Source organism: Sorex araneus, chromosome 4 (assembly GCF_027595985.1).
Source record: "Sorex araneus isolate mSorAra2 chromosome 4, mSorAra2.pri, whole genome shotgun sequence".
NCBI classification, from domain to species: domain Eukaryota; kingdom Metazoa; phylum Chordata; class Mammalia; order Eulipotyphla; family Soricidae; genus Sorex; species Sorex araneus.
In genome coordinates, this window is record NC_073305.1 from 14483524 (window position 1) to 14503455 (window position 19932).

The 19932-nt window shown below is 41.1% G+C and overlaps 1 protein-coding gene across 3 annotated transcripts in view; it reads left to right on the forward strand.

Annotated features, from left to right (window-relative positions):
- PIK3R4 (phosphoinositide-3-kinase regulatory subunit 4) overlaps positions 1–19932 on the forward strand; it is a 68037-nt gene that overhangs the window by 4717 nt on the left and 43388 nt on the right. For all 3 annotated transcript variants that reach the window (XM_055136171.1, XM_055136170.1, XM_055136172.1), the window contains exons 3-7: positions 6003–6136; positions 8924–9506; positions 12896–13030; positions 14792–15013; positions 17942–18115. In XM_055136171.1, the coding sequence (XP_054992146.1) occupies positions 6003–6136; positions 8924–9506; positions 12896–13030; positions 14792–15013; positions 17942–18115 (1248 nt within the window). The remainder of the gene's footprint in view (positions 1–6002; positions 6137–8923; positions 9507–12895; positions 13031–14791; positions 15014–17941; positions 18116–19932) is intronic.

Genomic DNA, 19932 nt, shown 5'->3' on the forward strand with positions numbered 1-19932 from the left:
GATGAACCATTCAGCTCATTAATCTGTCTTCTCAGTTAATTCTCAGGAGTGTTAGTCCTTCCAGACTGTATATGTTAGATTAGAAATGTAATATACCAATCCCAACATTTTGGTGTGTGTGTTTTGGTTCTGCAGCTTGAACCCAAAAGTGAGAAGTGAGTTCTGTCAGAGAGCTATGTCCATGGCCAGCGTCTCTGCAATTCTGATCAGTGACTTTGTCTACATTTTGTTTGATCCAGCATTACGTTTTAAACTCGCTGTTCTGTGACCAGGATTCTTTTGGCTTAGAATGTGTGTGTTTTCAGGGCTGAGGGGATAGTATAGGGGGTAGGGCGTTGGCTTTGCATATGGCTGACTTGGGTTCGATTCCTGGCACCACATATGGTCCCCCGAGCCTCACCAGGAATGCTACCTCAGGGCAGATACAGGGGTAAGCCCTGAGCATTTCTGGGTGTGTCCCAGAAACCAAAAATGTTTAAAACATGTACAAAAAAGAAAGTGACTTTCTAGCTTTAGGAGCTCTATAGTTTAAAAAAACACTACATTAATTCTCGTCGGCATCTGTCACCATACATAGCTTGGAGATTTTCTTGTAATGAGAAGTTTGAAATTATTTTTATGTGCTAAGGATTGAACCCAGGGCCTCATACCTACAAGACAAGTGTTCTTAAGGCTGTTGCTACCTCACTGGCCTTTCGTCCAGCTTATGTGGATATAATCTTGTGTGCTAGAGATCTAGTATTTGTTGGCCTGAGAAATATTTGAGTGAGAGACCATTTGGGAATGGGGAATAGAGTTATCAATGAGACAAAGTGTTTGCCTTCATGAAACTTGCATTCTAGTGGATTAGGAATTGAATAAGGAAGTTAGAAAGTTGACTTTGGTCAGTCCTGAATTCTGTGATGACCTAAGTTTTATAGGTTCTATGAAACTGTAGGCACTATATGTAGATTCTGTAACAGAGGCTGGTAGGAAACGGCTTCAGAGCACTGGTCAGAGAAGAGGACATTGAGCTGAGATCCAAATGACAAGGAGGAGTCAGGGATGAGATCGACAACTTGAACTAGATCTTCACTAGGAAAACAACTCCCAGGAAGACCCTCTTCCAGAGTGATGTTCTCTAAGTTGTCAGGAGACTCCTGGCTGCCCTTTTGTACCCATCTGCCGGGGCTGCCATGACAAAATGCCCCAGTTCCGGTAGCTGGAGGTCCAATGAGATCGAGGCATCTGCAGGGTTGCTGGGTCTCTCTTTTCCCCTCCGCTCCCCCGTTGCTGTTGGGGTGCCAGATGGGGCTCACCCGCTTTTAATTGCTGTGCTAGCACACATGTGCACCAGGGCCCGCTCCTGGGTGGCAGGTTGTGGACTGTTGCCTAGTCTCGTTTTGTTGCTCTCGGGGGGTTGCTATGGTACACACATGTTGATTCGAGATCATGCTTCTACTCGAGTACTCCAGAGAACACACTGAGGGGCTCCTGGGGGTATCCAGGCAGTAGAATTGCCTGGACTAAGCCTGACATATTTGGGTGGCACTAGAGAGCGAATTTGTGGCCCCATGTTTGTAAGGCCGGGACTCTTTGCTATTGAGTTTTCTTCTGGGCCCGCCATGTCCCTTTATTTTCTTTTCCTTTTTTTTGGGGGGGTAGAAGGGGGGCAACCATATGGGACAGCAGGGATCAAACCCTGGTCAACTGCGTGCAAGGCAAATGCTCTACCGCCGTACTATCTCTCCATCCCTTGGCCCCCTTTCCCCATGTCCCTTTTTAGAAGGACACCAGCCAGAATGGAGCAAAGCTCCATCTCCTGATGCCACTCACCTTAATTACCTTTTGGATGGTCCTGACTCCAAGGAACAGGCCAAGTAAGGCGCTGGGCGTTAGGGGTGGGTGGAGGCATGGTTCAACCATAAATAACATCCTCCTTTTGGTTGTAAATGGTCAAATGTTATTTTTTTTTAACTTTAATTAATTTTTTTATTTGCCTTTTGGGGTCACACCCGATGATGCTCAGGCTTACTCCTGGTTCTCCACTTAGCAATTAATTCTGGCAGTGCTTAGGGGAACATATGGGATGCCGGAGATCGAACCTGGGTCAGCCGTGTGCAAGGCAGATGCCCTACCCGCTGTGCTATCTCTCCGGCACCATGTATTTACGTTTTTAACTTTATTTAGAAGTTATTTCCAAACTTAAATAATTGCCATCTTGCGATAACAAAAATGATATGTTTGCAACCCTTATGTCTATTATCCAGACTTACAAACTTACTGTGCCATTTTTTTTATCTTTTATATCTTTTCTCAGAATCATTCCCCACCTTGGCCACTGTTTTTTTTTTTCCCCGAATAAGTTACAAACACCAGGGTTCTTTACCCCTAAATTCCTCAGTGTATAGTTCCCAAGATTATTCATAGTCACTTAAATAACTACGGTGCAGACGTCAATTTAGCAGGTTTGAGCTTGACACATACTATATATATATATATATATATATATATATATACATATATAGATATACATATATAGATATATATATACATATATATATACCTCTTTATTCTAATTGCGTATGTACCCAGTAATGTCCTTTAAGTTGAGTTTTCTGTTCCAGGGACAAGGCCTAGTCAAAGGTATTGTGTTTGGTGCCCATGTGTGTAGCATTCATTCATCTGAAATGTTTCTATAGATTTTCTTTGTCCTTAGGATACTGATACATTTTTGAAGACTACCATTGCTCTTTATTGTTTGATTTAGGACCAGAGAGATAATACAGAGCTTAAGGCACTTGCCTTGTATGCAGCTGACCCAAATTCCATCCCTGGCACTGCATATGGTCCTTTGGGCACTGCTTGGACTGGTCCCTGAGCACTGATCCCTGAGCACTGCCAGATGTCTTCCCCCCCATTTTTTTTGTTTTATTTATTTTTATTTCTGTTTTTGTTTTTATTTATGATTTTTAAAAAAATTTACTGATTCACCATGAGATATATAGTTACAAGCTTTCATGTCTGAGTTATAGTCACACAATGACCAAACACCCATCTCCACCAGTGCACATTCCCCACCACCAATCTCCCCAGTATACCCCCCCTTTCCCACCCTCCCACTGCCTCCATGGCAGACAATATTCTTCATACTCTCTCTCTACTTTTGGGCATTATGGTTTGCAGTGCAGATACTGAGAGGTCATCATGTTTGGTCCTTGATCTACTTTCAGCACACATCTCCCATCCTGACCGATTCCCCCAACCATCATTTTCTTAGTGATCCTTTCTCTATTCCGGCTGTCCTCTTCCTGCCCACTGATGAGGCAAGCTTCCAACTATGGAGCAATCTTCCTGACCCTTCTATCTACTGTCTTGGGTATCGGACTCGTGTTATGTTATTTTCTACTCCACAAATGAGTGCAATCCTTCTATATCTGTCCCTCTCTTTTGACTCATTTCACATAGCATGATACTCTCCATGTCTATCCATTTATAAGCAAATGTCCTGACTTCATCTCTCCTAACACCTGCATAGTATTCCATTGTGTAGATGGACCAAAGTTTCTTTAACCAGTCATTTGTTCTCGGGCACTTGGGTTGTTTCCAGATTTTGGCTATTGTGAACAGTGCTGCAATGAACATATAGGTACAGATGTCATTTCTACTGTGCTTTTTTGCAGCCTTGGGATGTATTCCCAGAAGTGGTATTGCGGGGTCATATGGAAGCTCAATTTCTAGTTTTTGAAGGACTGTCCATATTGTTTTCCAAAAAGGCTGGACCAGTTGGCATTCCCACCAACAGTGAAAGAGCGTCCTTTTCCCCCACATCTACGCCAGCACTGGTTGCTTTTGTTCTTTTGAATGTGTGTCAGTCTCTGTGGTGTGAGATGATATCTCATTATTGTTTTGATTTGCATCTCCCTGATGATTAGCAATGTGGAGCATTTTTTCATGTGCCTTTTGGCCATTTGTATTTTCTTAGGGAAAAAAATTTAATTAAAAAATTTCCCCTTCCTTTTTGTTGTTGTGCTACCAGAGATTGTACTGGGCTGCAGTGCAATGCGAATCCATCCCTAGACTCCACCGCTTAGCCACACCTGCTGACCAATGCTTAAAATGTCAGACTTTTAATTTTCATACAGTAGACTCATGGGGGTTGCAAAAATAGTGAAGAATATTTAGCTTCCTTGACTTGTGACATATAATTTTTAAAAATTTTCTTTGGCCTGGGAGTAGTTTTGGGAGGGTGACATGTTGGGCCACACCAGTGCTTGGGGACTCCTGGCTGTGTGCTTGGAGCAGGGGCGGGTGGTGGTGGGGGGGTTGTCACTCCCAGCCATACTTAGGAGGGAGCAGATGATGCCGGGCATTGAACCAGGGTCAGCCACATACTGGGCAGGCACCTGGGGCTCTAGTAGTGACATTTCATGTGTCACCTTTAGGACTTGCTTAAAAATCAGCCATTGACATCGGTGCCCTATTGTTAACTCGAGCCCGTGCTCAGTTTTCCATGCATTTTTGTAAGTGCTACCTTGTCTCCTCATTTTTCAATACATACCCAGATGTCCCTGGCTTGGGTTTATCTGCTGTTTCCCGGTGAGTCGATTCAGGTTATTTGTTCTCAGTGGGACTCCTGCCTGCATGATGTGTCTTCCTATGATCACATCTGAAGGCAAGTGTTGTCCATTGGCGATATGGATTTTGATCACCAAGGTGAGAGTATTGTCCAGTTTCTCCATTCTACTATTTATTTATTTATTTATTTATTTTTTGGAGCAATGTTTCTGGGAAGACACACACTACACAGACACCCTACCAATCATCACAGTTTCCTCTTTGCTTTGCTATTTGAGAAATTGCCTTGTACTCTCTCTCTGGCCTTCTAATCCATGAACTTGGATTGTTTCCATTTCTATTCCTTTCAGTAGTGACTTATAGTTTTTGGTGTATGAGAACCTCACATCCTTTGTTAAGTCCATTTTAGGTACTTAGACACTGTTTTCAATGGAGTTTTTCTGGGCCAGAGAGATAATACAGATAATACACTCACTTTCCTTGCATGGTCAGCTCCTGTGACAATTTCAATTCCTGGTACCACATATAATTTCCCTGGCACTGCTATTGGTTACTCCTAGGCACAGAGCAAGGAATAGACCTTGAACACACCCGGCTGTGGCCCCCAAAGAAAAATCAAACAAAAAATAGGCTTGTCATTTATATTTCTTATTTTTTTGTAGTTTCTTGCAAATAGACATGCGCAGATTTTTTGTGTGTGTATTAATTTTGTGGTCTGCTACTTTGCTGAATTGGTTTATTGTTTCTAAGAGTTGAGGGAGTCCTTAGGGTTTTAAACGTATATTATGATATCCATCTACAGATAGTGATAGTTTAACTTCTTTTCAAATTTGGATACCTTTGGGTCCTTTTTCTTTCCTGTGGACTTCCAAAACTCTATTGCGTGAAATGGAGAAAAGTTACAACATTTGCTTGTGCCTGATTTCAGAGGGAAGTCTTTTAAGTTTTTTTGTCACTGAGTATGGCATTGACTGTAAGCTAGATTGTTTAAGGTGGTAAGGTGCTCTCTCTCTCTCTCTCTCTCTCTCTCTGTCTCTCTCTCTCCCTCTCTCTCTTTTCTGGGGTGGGGTGGGATGGAGAGTGGGCACACATGCAGTGCAAGTGCTGTGCTACCTAGGTACATCCCTGGCTCTATTTAAGGATCTCATTAAGATTTGCTAAATGCATTTCATATAATGATTCAATAATGATTCAGTGTAGCTGCTTTTGCCTTTTTGGAATGGAGATACTTTTCAAATTTAATTTTCTTTAAGGGAAGAGAAGTCTTTTTGAATTTGTACATTTGCTCATTAAACAATAGATATTTCTCTTGCTTGATTATAGTTATATGTCACATGAAAATTTTTATTCAGTTTACTTTGGATTTTGCATTTGAGTTTCATTAGTTTTTGATCTATAATAATACCTTGTATTTCATTTTTAATGGAATTATATCTATTTTCCAGGTTGTGTAATAGCTGAACTTTTTACAGAAGGTGTACCACTATTTGATCTCTCTCAACTTTTGGCTTATAGAAATGGACAGTTTTTCCCCGAACAAGTGCTAAATAAAATTGAAGATCGCAGTATCAGAGAATTGGTAACTATGCTACAAATATTTGTCATAGTTTTAAATAGAATTATGTTCTCACTTTGCAGTAACCAGCTCTTTGGAGTGTTATGAATTTGGAGCAAAGCATTGAAGTCTCAAGATGAATCAATTGACTTGTTTTTATTTTGTTTGGTAATTTTCTGCCTTTTCAGGCACAGAATTCATTTGTCTCAATTTCATATCTCTGTCTCTTGTCTGTTTGTCTGTCTGTCTCTCACACACACACACACCATTATAATCTACAAATCTGCTCTGCTATGGATTGATTTGGACAGAGATAAAGTACCTTGTAATTGGCTAGACAGAAATAAAAAAGATACATATTTACATATTTAAATTGAAGGAAACAGGAGTTATGGATTTGGATAGAGCACGGTGGTAGAGACCCTTTCATGCAGAAGCAAATAGCTTTTGTGTAATTTCTCGATCCTGAGGGCAGTTTTGGGAGAGGGGTAATACGAGTCACACATCTGTCTAGCAGAATCAGGATGCAGACCTCTTGGGAGGGAACAGGTGCCTTACACCCGTGTGATTGTTTTGACTCAGTATAGTAATTAATGCTTGAGTCATGGAAAAGCATACAATTAAAATTAAAATTTTAGTACAGTGAATCTTCAGCCTTTTTAGGCCTTCAGACCAGTAGTTGAAAACCAGTCTTAGATAATGGGGAAATACATTAAAGTTTTTCTTAACAAGTGGCAAATAATAATAAAAATAAGATGTTTTAGCTCATAAGCATTGAAGTGTTCTGGATTAGGAATTGGTATACCTGATTCTGCCTTTGATGTGTTGCTGATTTGTCCTGTTACAATAGCTAAGTCAGTTGTGTATTTTATTTGGTGGTGGGTGGGGCATAATCAGCAGTGCATTCAGGAATCACTCCAGGTGGGGTCAGGGGACCATCTGAGGTGCTTGGGATTGAACCTGGCTTGGCTGCATGCAAAGCAACTGTATTATCTCTCCAGCTCAAGCCTATATTAACTGTGAAAGGAATTAATTTGACCAATTTTCAAAGTTTAATTGAAGTGTAAAACAATTCTTAAGCTGTCTTTTCTTATTTATACTATATTTGGTTCCCCTGAGTTCAATAGTAGGCTTTTATTTAGAATATAAACTGACCAAAGAAGTGTAAACTCAATTTTTTTTAATATTTAAAATAATTATAAATAACCTATAATAGTTTAGGAAAGATTAAATCCTGCTCTGTAATTGGGAAAAATATTTTTCCATATGATGGCATTATCATATTAAAATAAGATAAAATCAAATTAGATATTTCTGGTGTTTGCAGGATTTAAGCTCTCTCTTACATTACAAAAAAGTTAAACCATAAAAATACCCTTTTCTTCCTCTTGGTTTTTGGGCCATTTTTTTTCCTCTTGGTTTTTGGGCCATACTTGGTGGTGCTCAGGGCATACACCTCTCTGTGCTCAGGCCACTCCTGCTGAGCCTCAGGGGCGCATTTGGGGTATAGGGAGTTGAACCCTGGTTGACCTTGTGCATAGCAAGCATGCTGTCTGCTGTATTATTTCTTTAGCCCCTGAAATATCTTCTTTAAAAAAAAAAAAAAAAAAAAACCCAAAAAACCCCCCAAGACCCCAAAAACTGAGTATTATTTTATTGATACATGGTTTCAATGGTGATAATAAATTCACTTGATAAGGAGACAATAATTATATCAAAAGAATGAAATATGGGTTTTTTTTTTTTTTTTTTTTTTTTTTTTTGCTTTTTGGGTCACATCCAGCAATGCTCAGGGGTTACTCCTGGCTTTGCACTCAGAAATTACTCCTGGCAGTGCTTGGGGGACCATATGGGATGCCGGGGATCGAACCCGGGTTGGCCGCGTGCAAGGCAAACGCCCTACCCGCTGTGCTATCGCTCCGGCCCCAAGAATGAAATATGTTTTTAATTGGACACTAGAGGTTACACTTGAACCATAGAGTCCCTTAGGCTTGTGATTTTGGCAATCTAAACCCGATTCTAGCATGTCAATGGATTCCCTAGGTTCTGTGATTCTTTTTGGATGGAATTATGTGCAAGTTAAAAACGGTGTGTATATTATTTTTCCCTGGTGAGAATTCTATTGCTCTTCTTGAATTTCCTGCTCAGAAAGGAATGGGAGAGACAGTCCAGTTATTTAAGCACTTTTCTTGTAGGCCTCTGACCCCAGTTTGATCCCAGACCCAGCATAGGTTACTGAGCAATGCCAGGAGTGATCTCTGAGCACGCAGACAGATAGAAGGCCTGCGCATTGCCAGGTGTGGTCTAAAAACAAAAAAATATTCTTCACTTGGTGGTGTTAGTATATTAATGAATGGGGGAATAAATATATACATGTCTTGAGAAATATACAGTGCTGAAGAGTATATCCTTTTGTGCCTGGGCTGTCTAATATAGTACATTTGTAATTTGTTACTTGATAGTTTCTTTTACTTTCTAGTCATACATTTTTTGATAATCAGGTTCTGAAAGTAGATTGAGAAGTGAATGTTGGAAAGTAGATGGAGAGGTAAATATTGGAAATCTTGAAGGCGTGTGTTATTGTTTTTGGTTTTGGGGTTACCCCTAGCTGTGCTCAGGGCTTCCTCCCACTCTGTGCTCAGGGATCACCCCGGTGGGGCTCATGGGACCATATTGGGTACTGGGGATTAGACCTGAGTCAACCGTGTGCAAGGCAAGTGCCCCAAGGTTTGTGTTCTGTTGCCCTTGTAGCTCTCAATCCGATTTAGTTTGCTGCTTTCAAATCGACTCTGTCTTTCCCCATTGGTATAGGTAACTCAGATGATTCACCGTGAGCCAGAAAAACGTTTGGAAGCAGAAGATTACCTTAAGCAGCAGCGTGGCAATGCCTTTCCTGAAATATTTTACACTTTCCTCCAGCCCTACATGGCCCAGTTTGCCAAGGAAACATTCCTGTCCGCGGATGAGCGTATTCTGGTAATACGGAAGGATCTGGGCAACATCATTCACAATCTCTGTGGACCCGATCTGTCGGAAAAAGCGGGTGGAGAGCCTAAAGAAAATGGTCTGGTCATCTTGGTGTCTGTCATAACGTCCTGCCTCCAGACCCTTAAGTACTGTGATTCCAAGCTTGCTGCTTTGGAACTTATTCTCCATTTGGCTCCACGACTAAGCGTAGAAATCCTTTTGGATCGTATTACTCCATATCTTCTGCATTTCAGCAATGATTCTGTTCCCAGAGTAAGAGCCGAAGCCTTGAGGACGTTGACTAAAGTTCTTGCTCTTGTGAAAGAGGTTCCTCGGAACGACATCAATATCTATCCAGAATATATTTTGCCAGGCATAGCCCACTTAGCCCAAGATGATGCTACTATTGTTAGACTAGCCTATGCAGGTAAGGATTTATTGTCCAAGCAATACCAACTCATAGTTTTAAAGTTTATGATTATTGTAATATTTAGGCTGTATGGCTTCTTTGTGATATTCTACCTGTACTTTGAACTCAATCAGGTGATATGGATAAATAATTTTCGACCTCAAAATTAATTCCAAGTGCTTATTTCTGAATGTAAAACACAATTGAAACATTCTGCATGGTTCTAGAATTTATTTCTATAAGTGTAATCTGATGGATAGTAGATATTCTGTGTTGTAGTCTTTGGTGATGTCCTTTTTTGGAAAGGTACTTGCTTTATTTTATAATTTGCTTGTCATTATTTTAGTAGAATGTGAAAATTGGTCTTTGGACTCTGACCTTGTCCTTAGGCAGATCTACAAATTGGTTGGAGGTTTTCTTTTTTTTTTCCCTTGTATTTTCAATTTTAAGCCAAGTCTATACAACCAAAGAAGATTATAGAATAATACCATATTGTTTAGTGTACATTAGGATTTCTTTTTTCTTTATAATAAAGTTAAAACATTATTCAGGGACTGGTTAGATGTGTATTTTAATTTTAATCTACCTGCCTATTTCTGGTTTCTAGTTTCTATTAGTGTACAAATTTAAGCTTTAGACCTTAGAATTAAGACACATCTGAGTTTATCATTTGTAACAAAACATTTATAATTCATATAGCAGATATAAATAATTGTGCCAAATAAAAGAAGGAAAGGTTTTTAGGGTTTAAGAGTAAACTGATTCTTTAGAACCTGATGACTCTGGGTATCAGAGTTTATTTCTCGATGATGTTAAATATAGGTTCAGTTCTGATGTGTACTCCTGTGAATAGCATACAGTTGATCCTTGAACAGCAAGGGTTTGAACTGCATGGGTCCCTTTACATACTGATTTTTCTCACATTTACAGATTGAGTCAGTTGGCATATGTTGGAAAATGAGATATGGTTGACTGACTTTAAGTTAAACTTGGGTTGTTGGGTGTACAGGGTTGGTGCTTCCACATTGTTCAAGGATCAACTGCTGATATTGAGTTACTAATAGAGCATAAAAATAATCACTCTGTTTAATGAAAAATCCTGCTGTCTACCAGAACACTACCTCGCAAGTTACAAGGGTTGTTAAAATAACACTTTAAATTTGTTTTTATAGCTTTAAAAAATTATATGTAGAGGTGCCGATAGAGATGAATAACGCGTTGACTTTTCAGAGTATTGTGACTTATGCATTTAGATGGGGAAATAAGCTTAGAGCTATTCAGACTTCAGAGGTGCCCAGGAAAGCACAAGGCTTTCTTAATAAAGATTTGTTCATGACAGTGGGGTTATTCATCTAGAATTCGACTAACCAGAGATTGAGTCAGAATTCCCCCCATCTTGAGGCTGAGCAGGGTATCAACACCTGGCTTACTAGGAGATAAATATTTGTTCTGTTCAAAGTAGTGTGGGACCTGGCAGGGGTGGGGAGATGGACATCAAGACGTGGAAAATTGCTGCGTTTGCTAACCTCGGCTATTTGAGGTACATCTCAGTTTCAGAGGTTTATAACTGATAAAATTAGGTAGCTAAACTTTTTGTCCTATGTTGTTCACTTGGAAGAAGATTGTGGATTCTGATCCATAAGCTTTTGTTAAGAAGCACAGAAGTGGGGCTGGAGCAATAGCACAGCGGGTAGGGCGCTTGCCTTGCACGCGGCCGACCCAGGCTGACCCAGGTTCGAATCCCAGCATCCCATATGGTCCCCTGAGCACCGCCAGGGGTAATTCCTGAGTGTAGAACCAGGAGTAACCCCTGTGCATTGCTGGGTGTGACCCAAAAAGCAAAAAAAAAAAAAAAAAAAAAAGAAGCACAGAAGTGAGAAGGAAGAAAGAATGAAGATAGGGATAAAACTGGAAGAAGGTATAAGCAAAGATGAAGCAGACAGGCTCAGTAGCAAATGCGCCTGTTGAAATATCTAAGTGTTTTCACAGAGCTGAGGAGGATCAGACAGTCTTGAGTTATGGGATGGAAGGAACAAATGTAGACCCCAGCAGAAGTGTGGCTGCTTTCTCCCTGGCTTCCCCAGTCTTTGGGGTATTGCTTGCGAAGCACTCTAGAAGTGGTTGGTTCAGTTTGGAAAGGGCTCTTTGAGGTAGCTCTGACTCATATGTGTAAAGAAACAGACTCATTGTAGCCAACTAGTTTCGGCAGGGGTGGGATTTGATCTGAGGGTCTGTGAATCCAGAACTCACCTCGATCTGCTTTTTTTTTTTGGGTCACACCTGGCTCTGCACAGGGCTTAACTTCTGGCTCTGCACTCAGGAATAACTCCTGGCGGTGTTCAGGGGACCATGTGGGATGCTGAGAATTGAACCCGGGTTGGTTGCATGCAAGGCAAACGCCCTACCCACTGTGCTATTGCTCCAGCCCCTTGATCTGCTATTTTATCTGTTTTTATATTGGGGTCATACTTGGCGGAGGCGCTCGGGGTTCTGTTCCTGGCTCTTGCTTGGGCGTGGGGGCTGGGAGGCAGATCATTCCTGGCGGTGTTGGCGATCTAATCTAGGCCTCTGGCACATGCAGCACGCATTCTCGTCCTTTGTGCTCTCTCCCCCACCATTTATTTTTTGGTGTGGGGCCAAACCTGGCATTGTTCAGGGCTTCTTACTCCTGACTCTACACTCAGGGATCCCTCCTGTCAGGCCTGGGGGAGGGGGGAACCGTACAGGGTGCCGGGGATTGAACCCAGGTCAGCCACGTGCAAGTTGAGCCTGCTGTACTTGACGCCAGCCCCTTGATCTGGGATTTTTGTGACTTCTTACTGTATGTGTAATGGGCTCAAACCTGGGTCAGCCACGTGTAAGGCAAGCCTGCTTTGTCCTAGGGCTCTGGCCCCTTGATCTGTAATTTTAATGGCACTGTTTCTGTTTGTCTAATGTCAAGACACTCTTTAAAAGGTAGGTGTCTGTAGCAAGATGAAGTTTTTTTTTGTTTTTATTTCTTCAGTAGATTTGAATGCTCTATTTGGGGTAGCTTTTGTATTTTTTTTTTTAAGCTTATTTTAGGGCTGAAGGGGTGATCCTTTTGAGCACATACATTGTATGCAGAAGACCCGGGCTTGGTCCCTCTTAGAGTGAAATTCTGCCATGAGTAGCTCTGAGCACCACTGGGTGTGGCTCAAAGACCAGGTCAACAACAGCAATAACAAAATGCTTATGTGTCATTATTAAAACTGACAGTTGGGGGATAATTATAGATGTGAGAGAAGATATTACAAATCTCACTAGGTTAAAAGTACCAAATTATAGAGTCCTACTTCTCCTTAGTTTTATTGTTATGTGTATGTATAAAGACTTATATGCATTACTAACATTCTCATGGATACAAATTTTCTCCCTTTTTCTCATAGAAAACATAGCTCTGCTGGCAGAAACAGCTTTGAGATTCTTGGAATTAGTACAGTTAAAAAATATCAACATGGAAAATGACCCAACTAGTGAAGAAATAGATGCAGTTACACACCCCAATGGAAATTATGACACAGGTAGTGTGATTTTTCTCTTCATGTTTCTAGTTAATTTCAGTATAGTTGCCGGATGCAATGTATAAATTTGTCATTTATTATCTTCAGGAAAGAAGGAAGAATACTAGATTATAGTTGGGGAAAGTCCCTCATTTCTGGTGGTTCTTTCTATTCTCATATCTTGTTATCTAGCCCGAAAATGATCAGCTTGTCACCTAAATTCAATTGTTTTTCATCCAGAACTGATTTGTGGCAACAGTAAAGCTAGCTGAATTCTTTAATTCTGGTAAGAAAAGAGGGCAAACAAACGGAATCATCATAGTTAGTCTTTTAAACCTTTTGTCCTTATGTGAGTATATTTTGAGTATCCTCATTAATAAACTGTTTATTTCATACTCTCTAATGTACATATCAAACCCATATTATTTACTATAAAGGAACAGTCATAGTAGTAAACTATCTTGAGATTAGGGGTCCTGTCTTAAGTTTCTTTTCAGTCACATGATTAGAGCACTTTTTAGTTCATTTTTATTGGGTGAAAAACTAAATAACATATTCAGATCTGTTTGAGAGTGTTTTCAGTTATGAAAAATTGGAAAACCTAGTTTCAGATTTTGTGTCATAGGCAGCTGTTGTTAGAAAGGCGTCATTTTTAGGCAGAACCTATAATTTGGAATTGAAGTCTGGGATAATTCTCATATGGTAGTGTAGAGGAATGCTTTTTCATAGACGCGCTTAGAGAAAATAATACGGTTTTGCATTTGGTGTCATGCACTTGCACCCTTTTAGATAATGAAGGTTCAACCCGGCGGGGCCTCTACCCTCGTTTATTCCGCCAGTGGGGAATTAAGGTCTGCATCAGGCACCCCAGTTCTGGCTCTCAGCCCTCAGGATACAGAGATGAATCTGACATGAGATAACCTTATCCTTGAGTTTGTGTCTCAGGAAGGGAAAGACAAATAAATAAATGAAAAGGGTGGGGCTGGGTTAAAAGGCCAGAGGAGAAGTCTGTGTCTAGATCATGTAAAAAGCCTTTTCTGACTATGCCATTTAGTTTCTGGCTCTCTAAAGTATATCAACTTTTAAAAATATTTTCCAAAAATATTCCCCTGGACTTCCAGGTTTTAAATGCAGGGCTGTAGCAATACATCTTCAGGTCCTAAACGCTAACCTAGTAGGTGTCGTATTCACCAGGAAGGGTCCCGGGGCCCCCCCACACCCCAGATTCAGATAATAGCCCAAATTAATGTCGTATTTTTAAATAGGTACTTGACTATAAGTTAATTTTATTAGGCGGTTATGCTGTCTTTTCTAGTGCTTCCCTGTGAACGTCTTCTAGAATCCTTAGCCTTCTAGCTAGAGCTCAGTACTTGCTGAAATATTGTGGCATCTGCTTATTCGGATGTTCTTCAGTTTGTATTTTGTTTTGCCCATCTGTATGTCCAAGCTTTGTATACTGAGGAGAATTAGTAATGAGAGACTTTGTTTGTTTGTTTGTTGTTTTGGTCACATCCATGATGCACAGGGGTCACTCCTGGCTCTGCACTCAGGAATTGTCCCTGGCGGTGCTCAGGGAACCATATCAGATGCTGGGAATCGAACCTGGGTTGGTCACGTGCAAGGTGAACGCCCTACCCACTGTGCTATCACTCCAGCCCCAATGACAGACATTTTTGGCGGCTTCTGTAATTGTTTTCTGAGGCCTGGGAAGAGACTGGGTCTGTATGCCTGAGTATAAATGAATAAATGGATCTTTTCTTGCCTTTTTTTGTTTTTTTTCAGAACTCCAAGCCTTACATGAAATGGTCCAGCAGAAAGTTGTCACCTTGTTAAGTGACCCTGAAAATATTGTGAAACAAACCTTAATGGAAAACGGAATAACAAGGCTGTGTGTATTTTTTGGCCGACAGAAAGCCAATGATGTTTTATTATCCCACATGATCACTTTCCTCAACGATAAGAACGACTGGCACCTCCGTGGGGCTTTTTTCGATAGTATAGTTGGTATGTTTGTTTTCCAGTTCATGTTTAGGGATTTGGATTATCCACTCAATTTGTTTTATTTCTGTTTTTAGGTTGCATGTGGATGATAAAAGTATCTCAGCTGACAAGGGATTGGTTAAACTGCTGCATGCATGGGGAGGAGGGGATATCATGTGGTCATGGAAGATAGTCTTGGAAAGAGTCTGGGCACACTCACTCAGGATGTGAAACTACTCTGCTTTCTGGGCCTCCCCCCCTTACGCTCTCTCCTCTCTCTGTATCCTCTCCTCCCCTGTCTCTCTGCTCTCTCTAATCTCTCCTCTGTCTCCTCTCTCTTCTCTCTCACTTTCTTCTTTCTCTCTCCTTCCTCCTCTCTCTCTCTCCTCTTTCTCTCTGTCTCTCTCTCTCCCCTCCTCTGCCTCTGTCTTCATCTCTCTCTCTCTCCTCTCACACTTCTTAAAAATAGTACCGAAAATAATCAAAGAATATTAATGACCTGGGAAAGTGCCATGAAATATCACTCAAGTGACTGAAGTGGATGTCAGATCTCAAGTCTGATTGTTCTCACTGTAGAAAGGTGACAGTGACACATCATTTATGTTTCTAAAACTGGCCAGAATGCCCTACCCTGTGGGTGGTGATTGTGTCTGGGCCTGTGATTGTGGGAGATTTAAAAAAAAAAAAATCTGGGGGCTGGACTGATAGTACAACTGGTCGGGCACTTGCCTTGCACGTGGCTGACTTGGGTTCAATCCCCAGCACCCGACATGATCTCCTGGGCTTGCCTGGAGTGACACTGAGCACAGAGCCAGGAGGACACTCTGAGCACACTACCAGGTGTGTCTCCACCCTGCCCCCCTCCCCACTTTTTGTACTTGTCAGATTTTCTATGATAAACATGCACCTCGGGTTGGAGAGAGAGTAGAGATAGTACAGCGGCTAGGGTGCTTGCCGTGCACAAGGTCAACCTGGGTTTGACCCCCAGCATCCCATATGGTCCCTGAGCACTGCCAGGAGTAATTCTTGTGTGCAAAGCCAGTAGAGTAACGCCTCGGCACACCAGGGTGTGGCCTAAAACAAAGCACCCCCTCCCTCTTCCCCAAAATAAAACACAAAACCAAAAAAACATGCATCTCTCACTGACAGAAAAAAAATTAATAAACATTTTGTCTGTGTCAAATGAAAAACTTGCGAAGATTACATAGCACTTTTGGCTACTGTTTTAAAATTGTCGCGCTTTTAATTTTTCAGTTATCTAAGGATAGATACTTTGTATTTGTATGACTCCTATTATATTTAAATTCAAAATTAGAAGGAAAAGAAAGTGAAATTTAATTTGAGTGAATAAGTGATATTTGATATAGAATTAGTTTTCTCTTTTGAATGATACTGGATCATGTTCCACCTCAAACTACTGGTCAGTTTTATATTTGGTCAGTTAGGACATAGAATAGGACTAAGCCATTTCTGTTTTGTTTTGCTTTTCTTTTGAGGGAAAGCTGGGGCTGCTTCTCAGCATTGCTCAGGAGGTCTGGAGACCCCCTCTGTGATTCTCAGGAGGTTCCACGCAAGGGTCATCGGATGTGAAGTTGCCCTGACATGCAAGGCCAGATGCATCCCACAGGCGCTGGGGGGCTTTCAGGGTCACTCACTGCAGTGCTGGTAGCCATTGTGGTTGCACCAGCCAGTGCTCAGGGAACCTCAGGGTGCTGGGAATTGAACCTGGGTCGGGTGCATGCCAGGCATGTGCCCTCACTGTTATACCATCTCCTGGCCCCATTTTTGTTCCTTTTCTTTTCCTTTTTGCGCTTTGGTAATTCAGCTCGTGTGCTCAGTCTTTTGAGCTCTCTGACTCCAACGCTCAACAAATTTCACTTGACACTTAAACTAGCAATTGTTTTATGATAATGTTCATGTTCCACTCTGTAATATCATCTTCTGTGCCATTTTAGAGATTGGTTTTGAAAAGACAAAACAAAATGTAAATGGTTATGAATGTATAAATTGTATTAACCTTAGAACCAAGTAGTTTAGTTTACATACGCTTAGTCACTTTTCAAGGCCAGAAGATTCTCCTTTCTATCCTCCCTTGCTAATTCCTAAATGCATCGTGCATTTAAAAATTTTTTAAGTCAATATAATTACTTCCTTGAACAATTTTTTGTTTGTCTTGGGATTTCAAGTTCTCCCTCCCCCCCCCCTTTTTTTTTTTCCTTTTTTTGAGATAATAGAAGAATTGAGGATTTAATTCAGTAGCAGAGCATCTGCCTTTTAGGTTCAATCCCCACCACTGAAAATGGAAAACAAAACCCTTTTTACCTTATGTATAATATTTGCCTTTATTAGCAGTTTAATCTGCTCATAGTAGCCCATTCCATTTTTACTTTTTCTCAGAATATTAGCTTTTAGTTCTAGTATGGGTTGATTGGTTTTTAGATTTTGGCTATCTACTTATCCTTTTCTTCCTTGGATTCCTAGGTTGTATCTACTATTTAATACAGCCTGCTTCTTTATTTTGCTGGAGTATTTTCTCAAGAAGTTTCCCTAGAGATGAATGGGAGGTACACCTGTAGGGTCCATGAATGTCTCAGAATGATTTGTTTTTGTTGCCTTATTATGTTGACCATTTGGCTGTAGGTTTCTTTCTTGGTTATGAAGGCTTTCCTCTTCTGTGTTACAGCCTCCCTTGCTGCTGCAGATCATTCCAGTGGCTCTGTATTTAATCTTCTGCCAGTTTGTAGAATCGTTTTTTCCCCCTATGGAGTTCCAGAACTTCTTGATGATTTGCTTTGGTGCAAGCCTTTATATATATATTGTGATAGAAAGGATAGCAAGTGTGATATGAAGTATTTTCGTTTTTAATTACTTTTAATTAACATAATTTGAAGTTGCTCAGCTTCTCTTACATTATTAGATACAGACTAATTAGTGTAGTTTTCTGTTTTTCAGGTGTTGCTGCCTATGTTGGCTGGCAGAGCTCCTCAATTCTCAAACCCCTGTTGCAACAAGGCCTTAGTGATGCTGAGGAATTTGTCATTGTCAAAGCTCTTAATGCCCTCACCTGCATGTGCCAGTTAGGGCTGCTACAAAAACCACATGTCTATGAGTTTGCCAGTGATATTGGTAAGTTTCTGGTTCTCAAAGCCGCAATGGCAAAATTCAGGTGTGGGAAGACAGAGAACAAGTGATCGGGGCTGGAGAAGTAGTACAGCAGGTAGGATGCTTGTGACCGACCCAGGCTCAATCCCCTGTGCCCTGTATGGGTCCCCCCCCAAGCCCTGCCAGGAGTGATCCCTGAGTGCAGAGCCAGGATTAAGTCCCGAGTACTGTCAGGTGTGGTTCAAACAAAACAAAATAAAAAACACTCCACAAGCCCTCTCTCCCAACCCTCCTCTCCCCCCCATTGATAAAGCATTGTCAAGTTTTTGGGTAATAGAGACTCTGATTTTCAGTCTTATTGCCCCTGTTGCCTGTTGTGTGGCTGTCTGTGTGTACCCATGCATGCTTGTATGTATGTGAGAGGTGACGGACAGCCAACGAATAGGATCATTTGGGCTAGAGATATCCAGGTTAGGAGGTATGCCTTTGTTTTAATCCGGAGTGAAGTCTGTGCTCCTTGAAAAATGAAGCTTCAGATTTGTCCTTTCTTTTTTATTTTGCACTGAGTGGTTGCTCTGAGGAGTAGCGTCTTGAGCCCATGATTACTAGGGAAGTGGAAATCTGCCCTGGAGAGTGGTCACTGGTCAGTGCAGTTTGCCAGTTACAGATCCCTAGTATTGAACTCGCTGCTGTTAGTAAGTTAAGTTACTGATAAAGGACTGAATTCCTTGACCTTTATAGTATTTATTTAATGTGAGGTAGCAGTTGAAGATTTAGAGTAAGATGAGCACACAAGTCAACACAGTACGATTGCCTGTACCGGGGCTGGACTGATAGCACAGGGGGTAGGGTGTTTGCCTTGCATGCGACTGAACTGGATTCGATTCTCAGCAACCCATTGGTCCCCTGAGCACCGGCAGGAGTACTCCCTGAGTGCAGAGCCAGGAGTAAGCCCTGAGAATAGCTGAGTGTGACCTCTCCCAAAAAAAAGCAAAAAAAAAAAAAAAAAAGATTGCCTGTATACAGAACACATGAGAGCTTAGAAATGGGATTTTTAGGTAAAATACTTGTTATTAAATGTTTTCAAGGAAAAGTAAATTGAAGCCAAATAGATTAATATATATGTGTATACACGCGTACGCGCGTGCATGTGTGTGTGTGTGTATTTTTTTTCCCCTCTTGAGTAAGTCTTTAGGAAAAGAAAGACAAGGAGTTTTGGTTGTTGAGAAAAATGAATGGTTAATATGTGTAAAAATTTCAAGATACGTGGCTGGAGCATAGTACGAAGGGTCGGCACTTGCTTTGCACGCAGTTTACCCGGGCTGGATTCCTGGCATCCCATATGGGCCCCCAAGAACCACCAGGTCTGATTCCTGGAGTATCCCCTGAGCATCACCTGGTGTGGCCCTCTTCCCCCTCACAAAACAATAGAAATTTCAAGATGTGAGTGTAGCATAAAAAAAAACCCTCATGGAACATTTAAATACACATTGTTTTATTATTTTGTATTTTAATATTTATAGTTATTCTTTGACCTTACTATTCCCCTACTCTGTTTCTTTGTATCCCACGTATGAGAGAAATTGTTCTGTCTGTCCCTCTCCCTCTGACTAATTGCTTGCAGTATGATACTTTCTAGATCCATCCAGGTAGCAGGAAATTGCATGATTTCATCTTTTCTTACAGCCAAGTAGTATTCCACTGTGTATATCCACCATAGTTTCTTTGTCCACTCATCTGCTTTGGGGACACTTGGATTGTCTCCAGATTTTGGTTATTGTGAATAGTGCTGCAGTCAACATAGGAGGGAGAATGTCTCCTGAATAGTTTCTGGGCCCTTG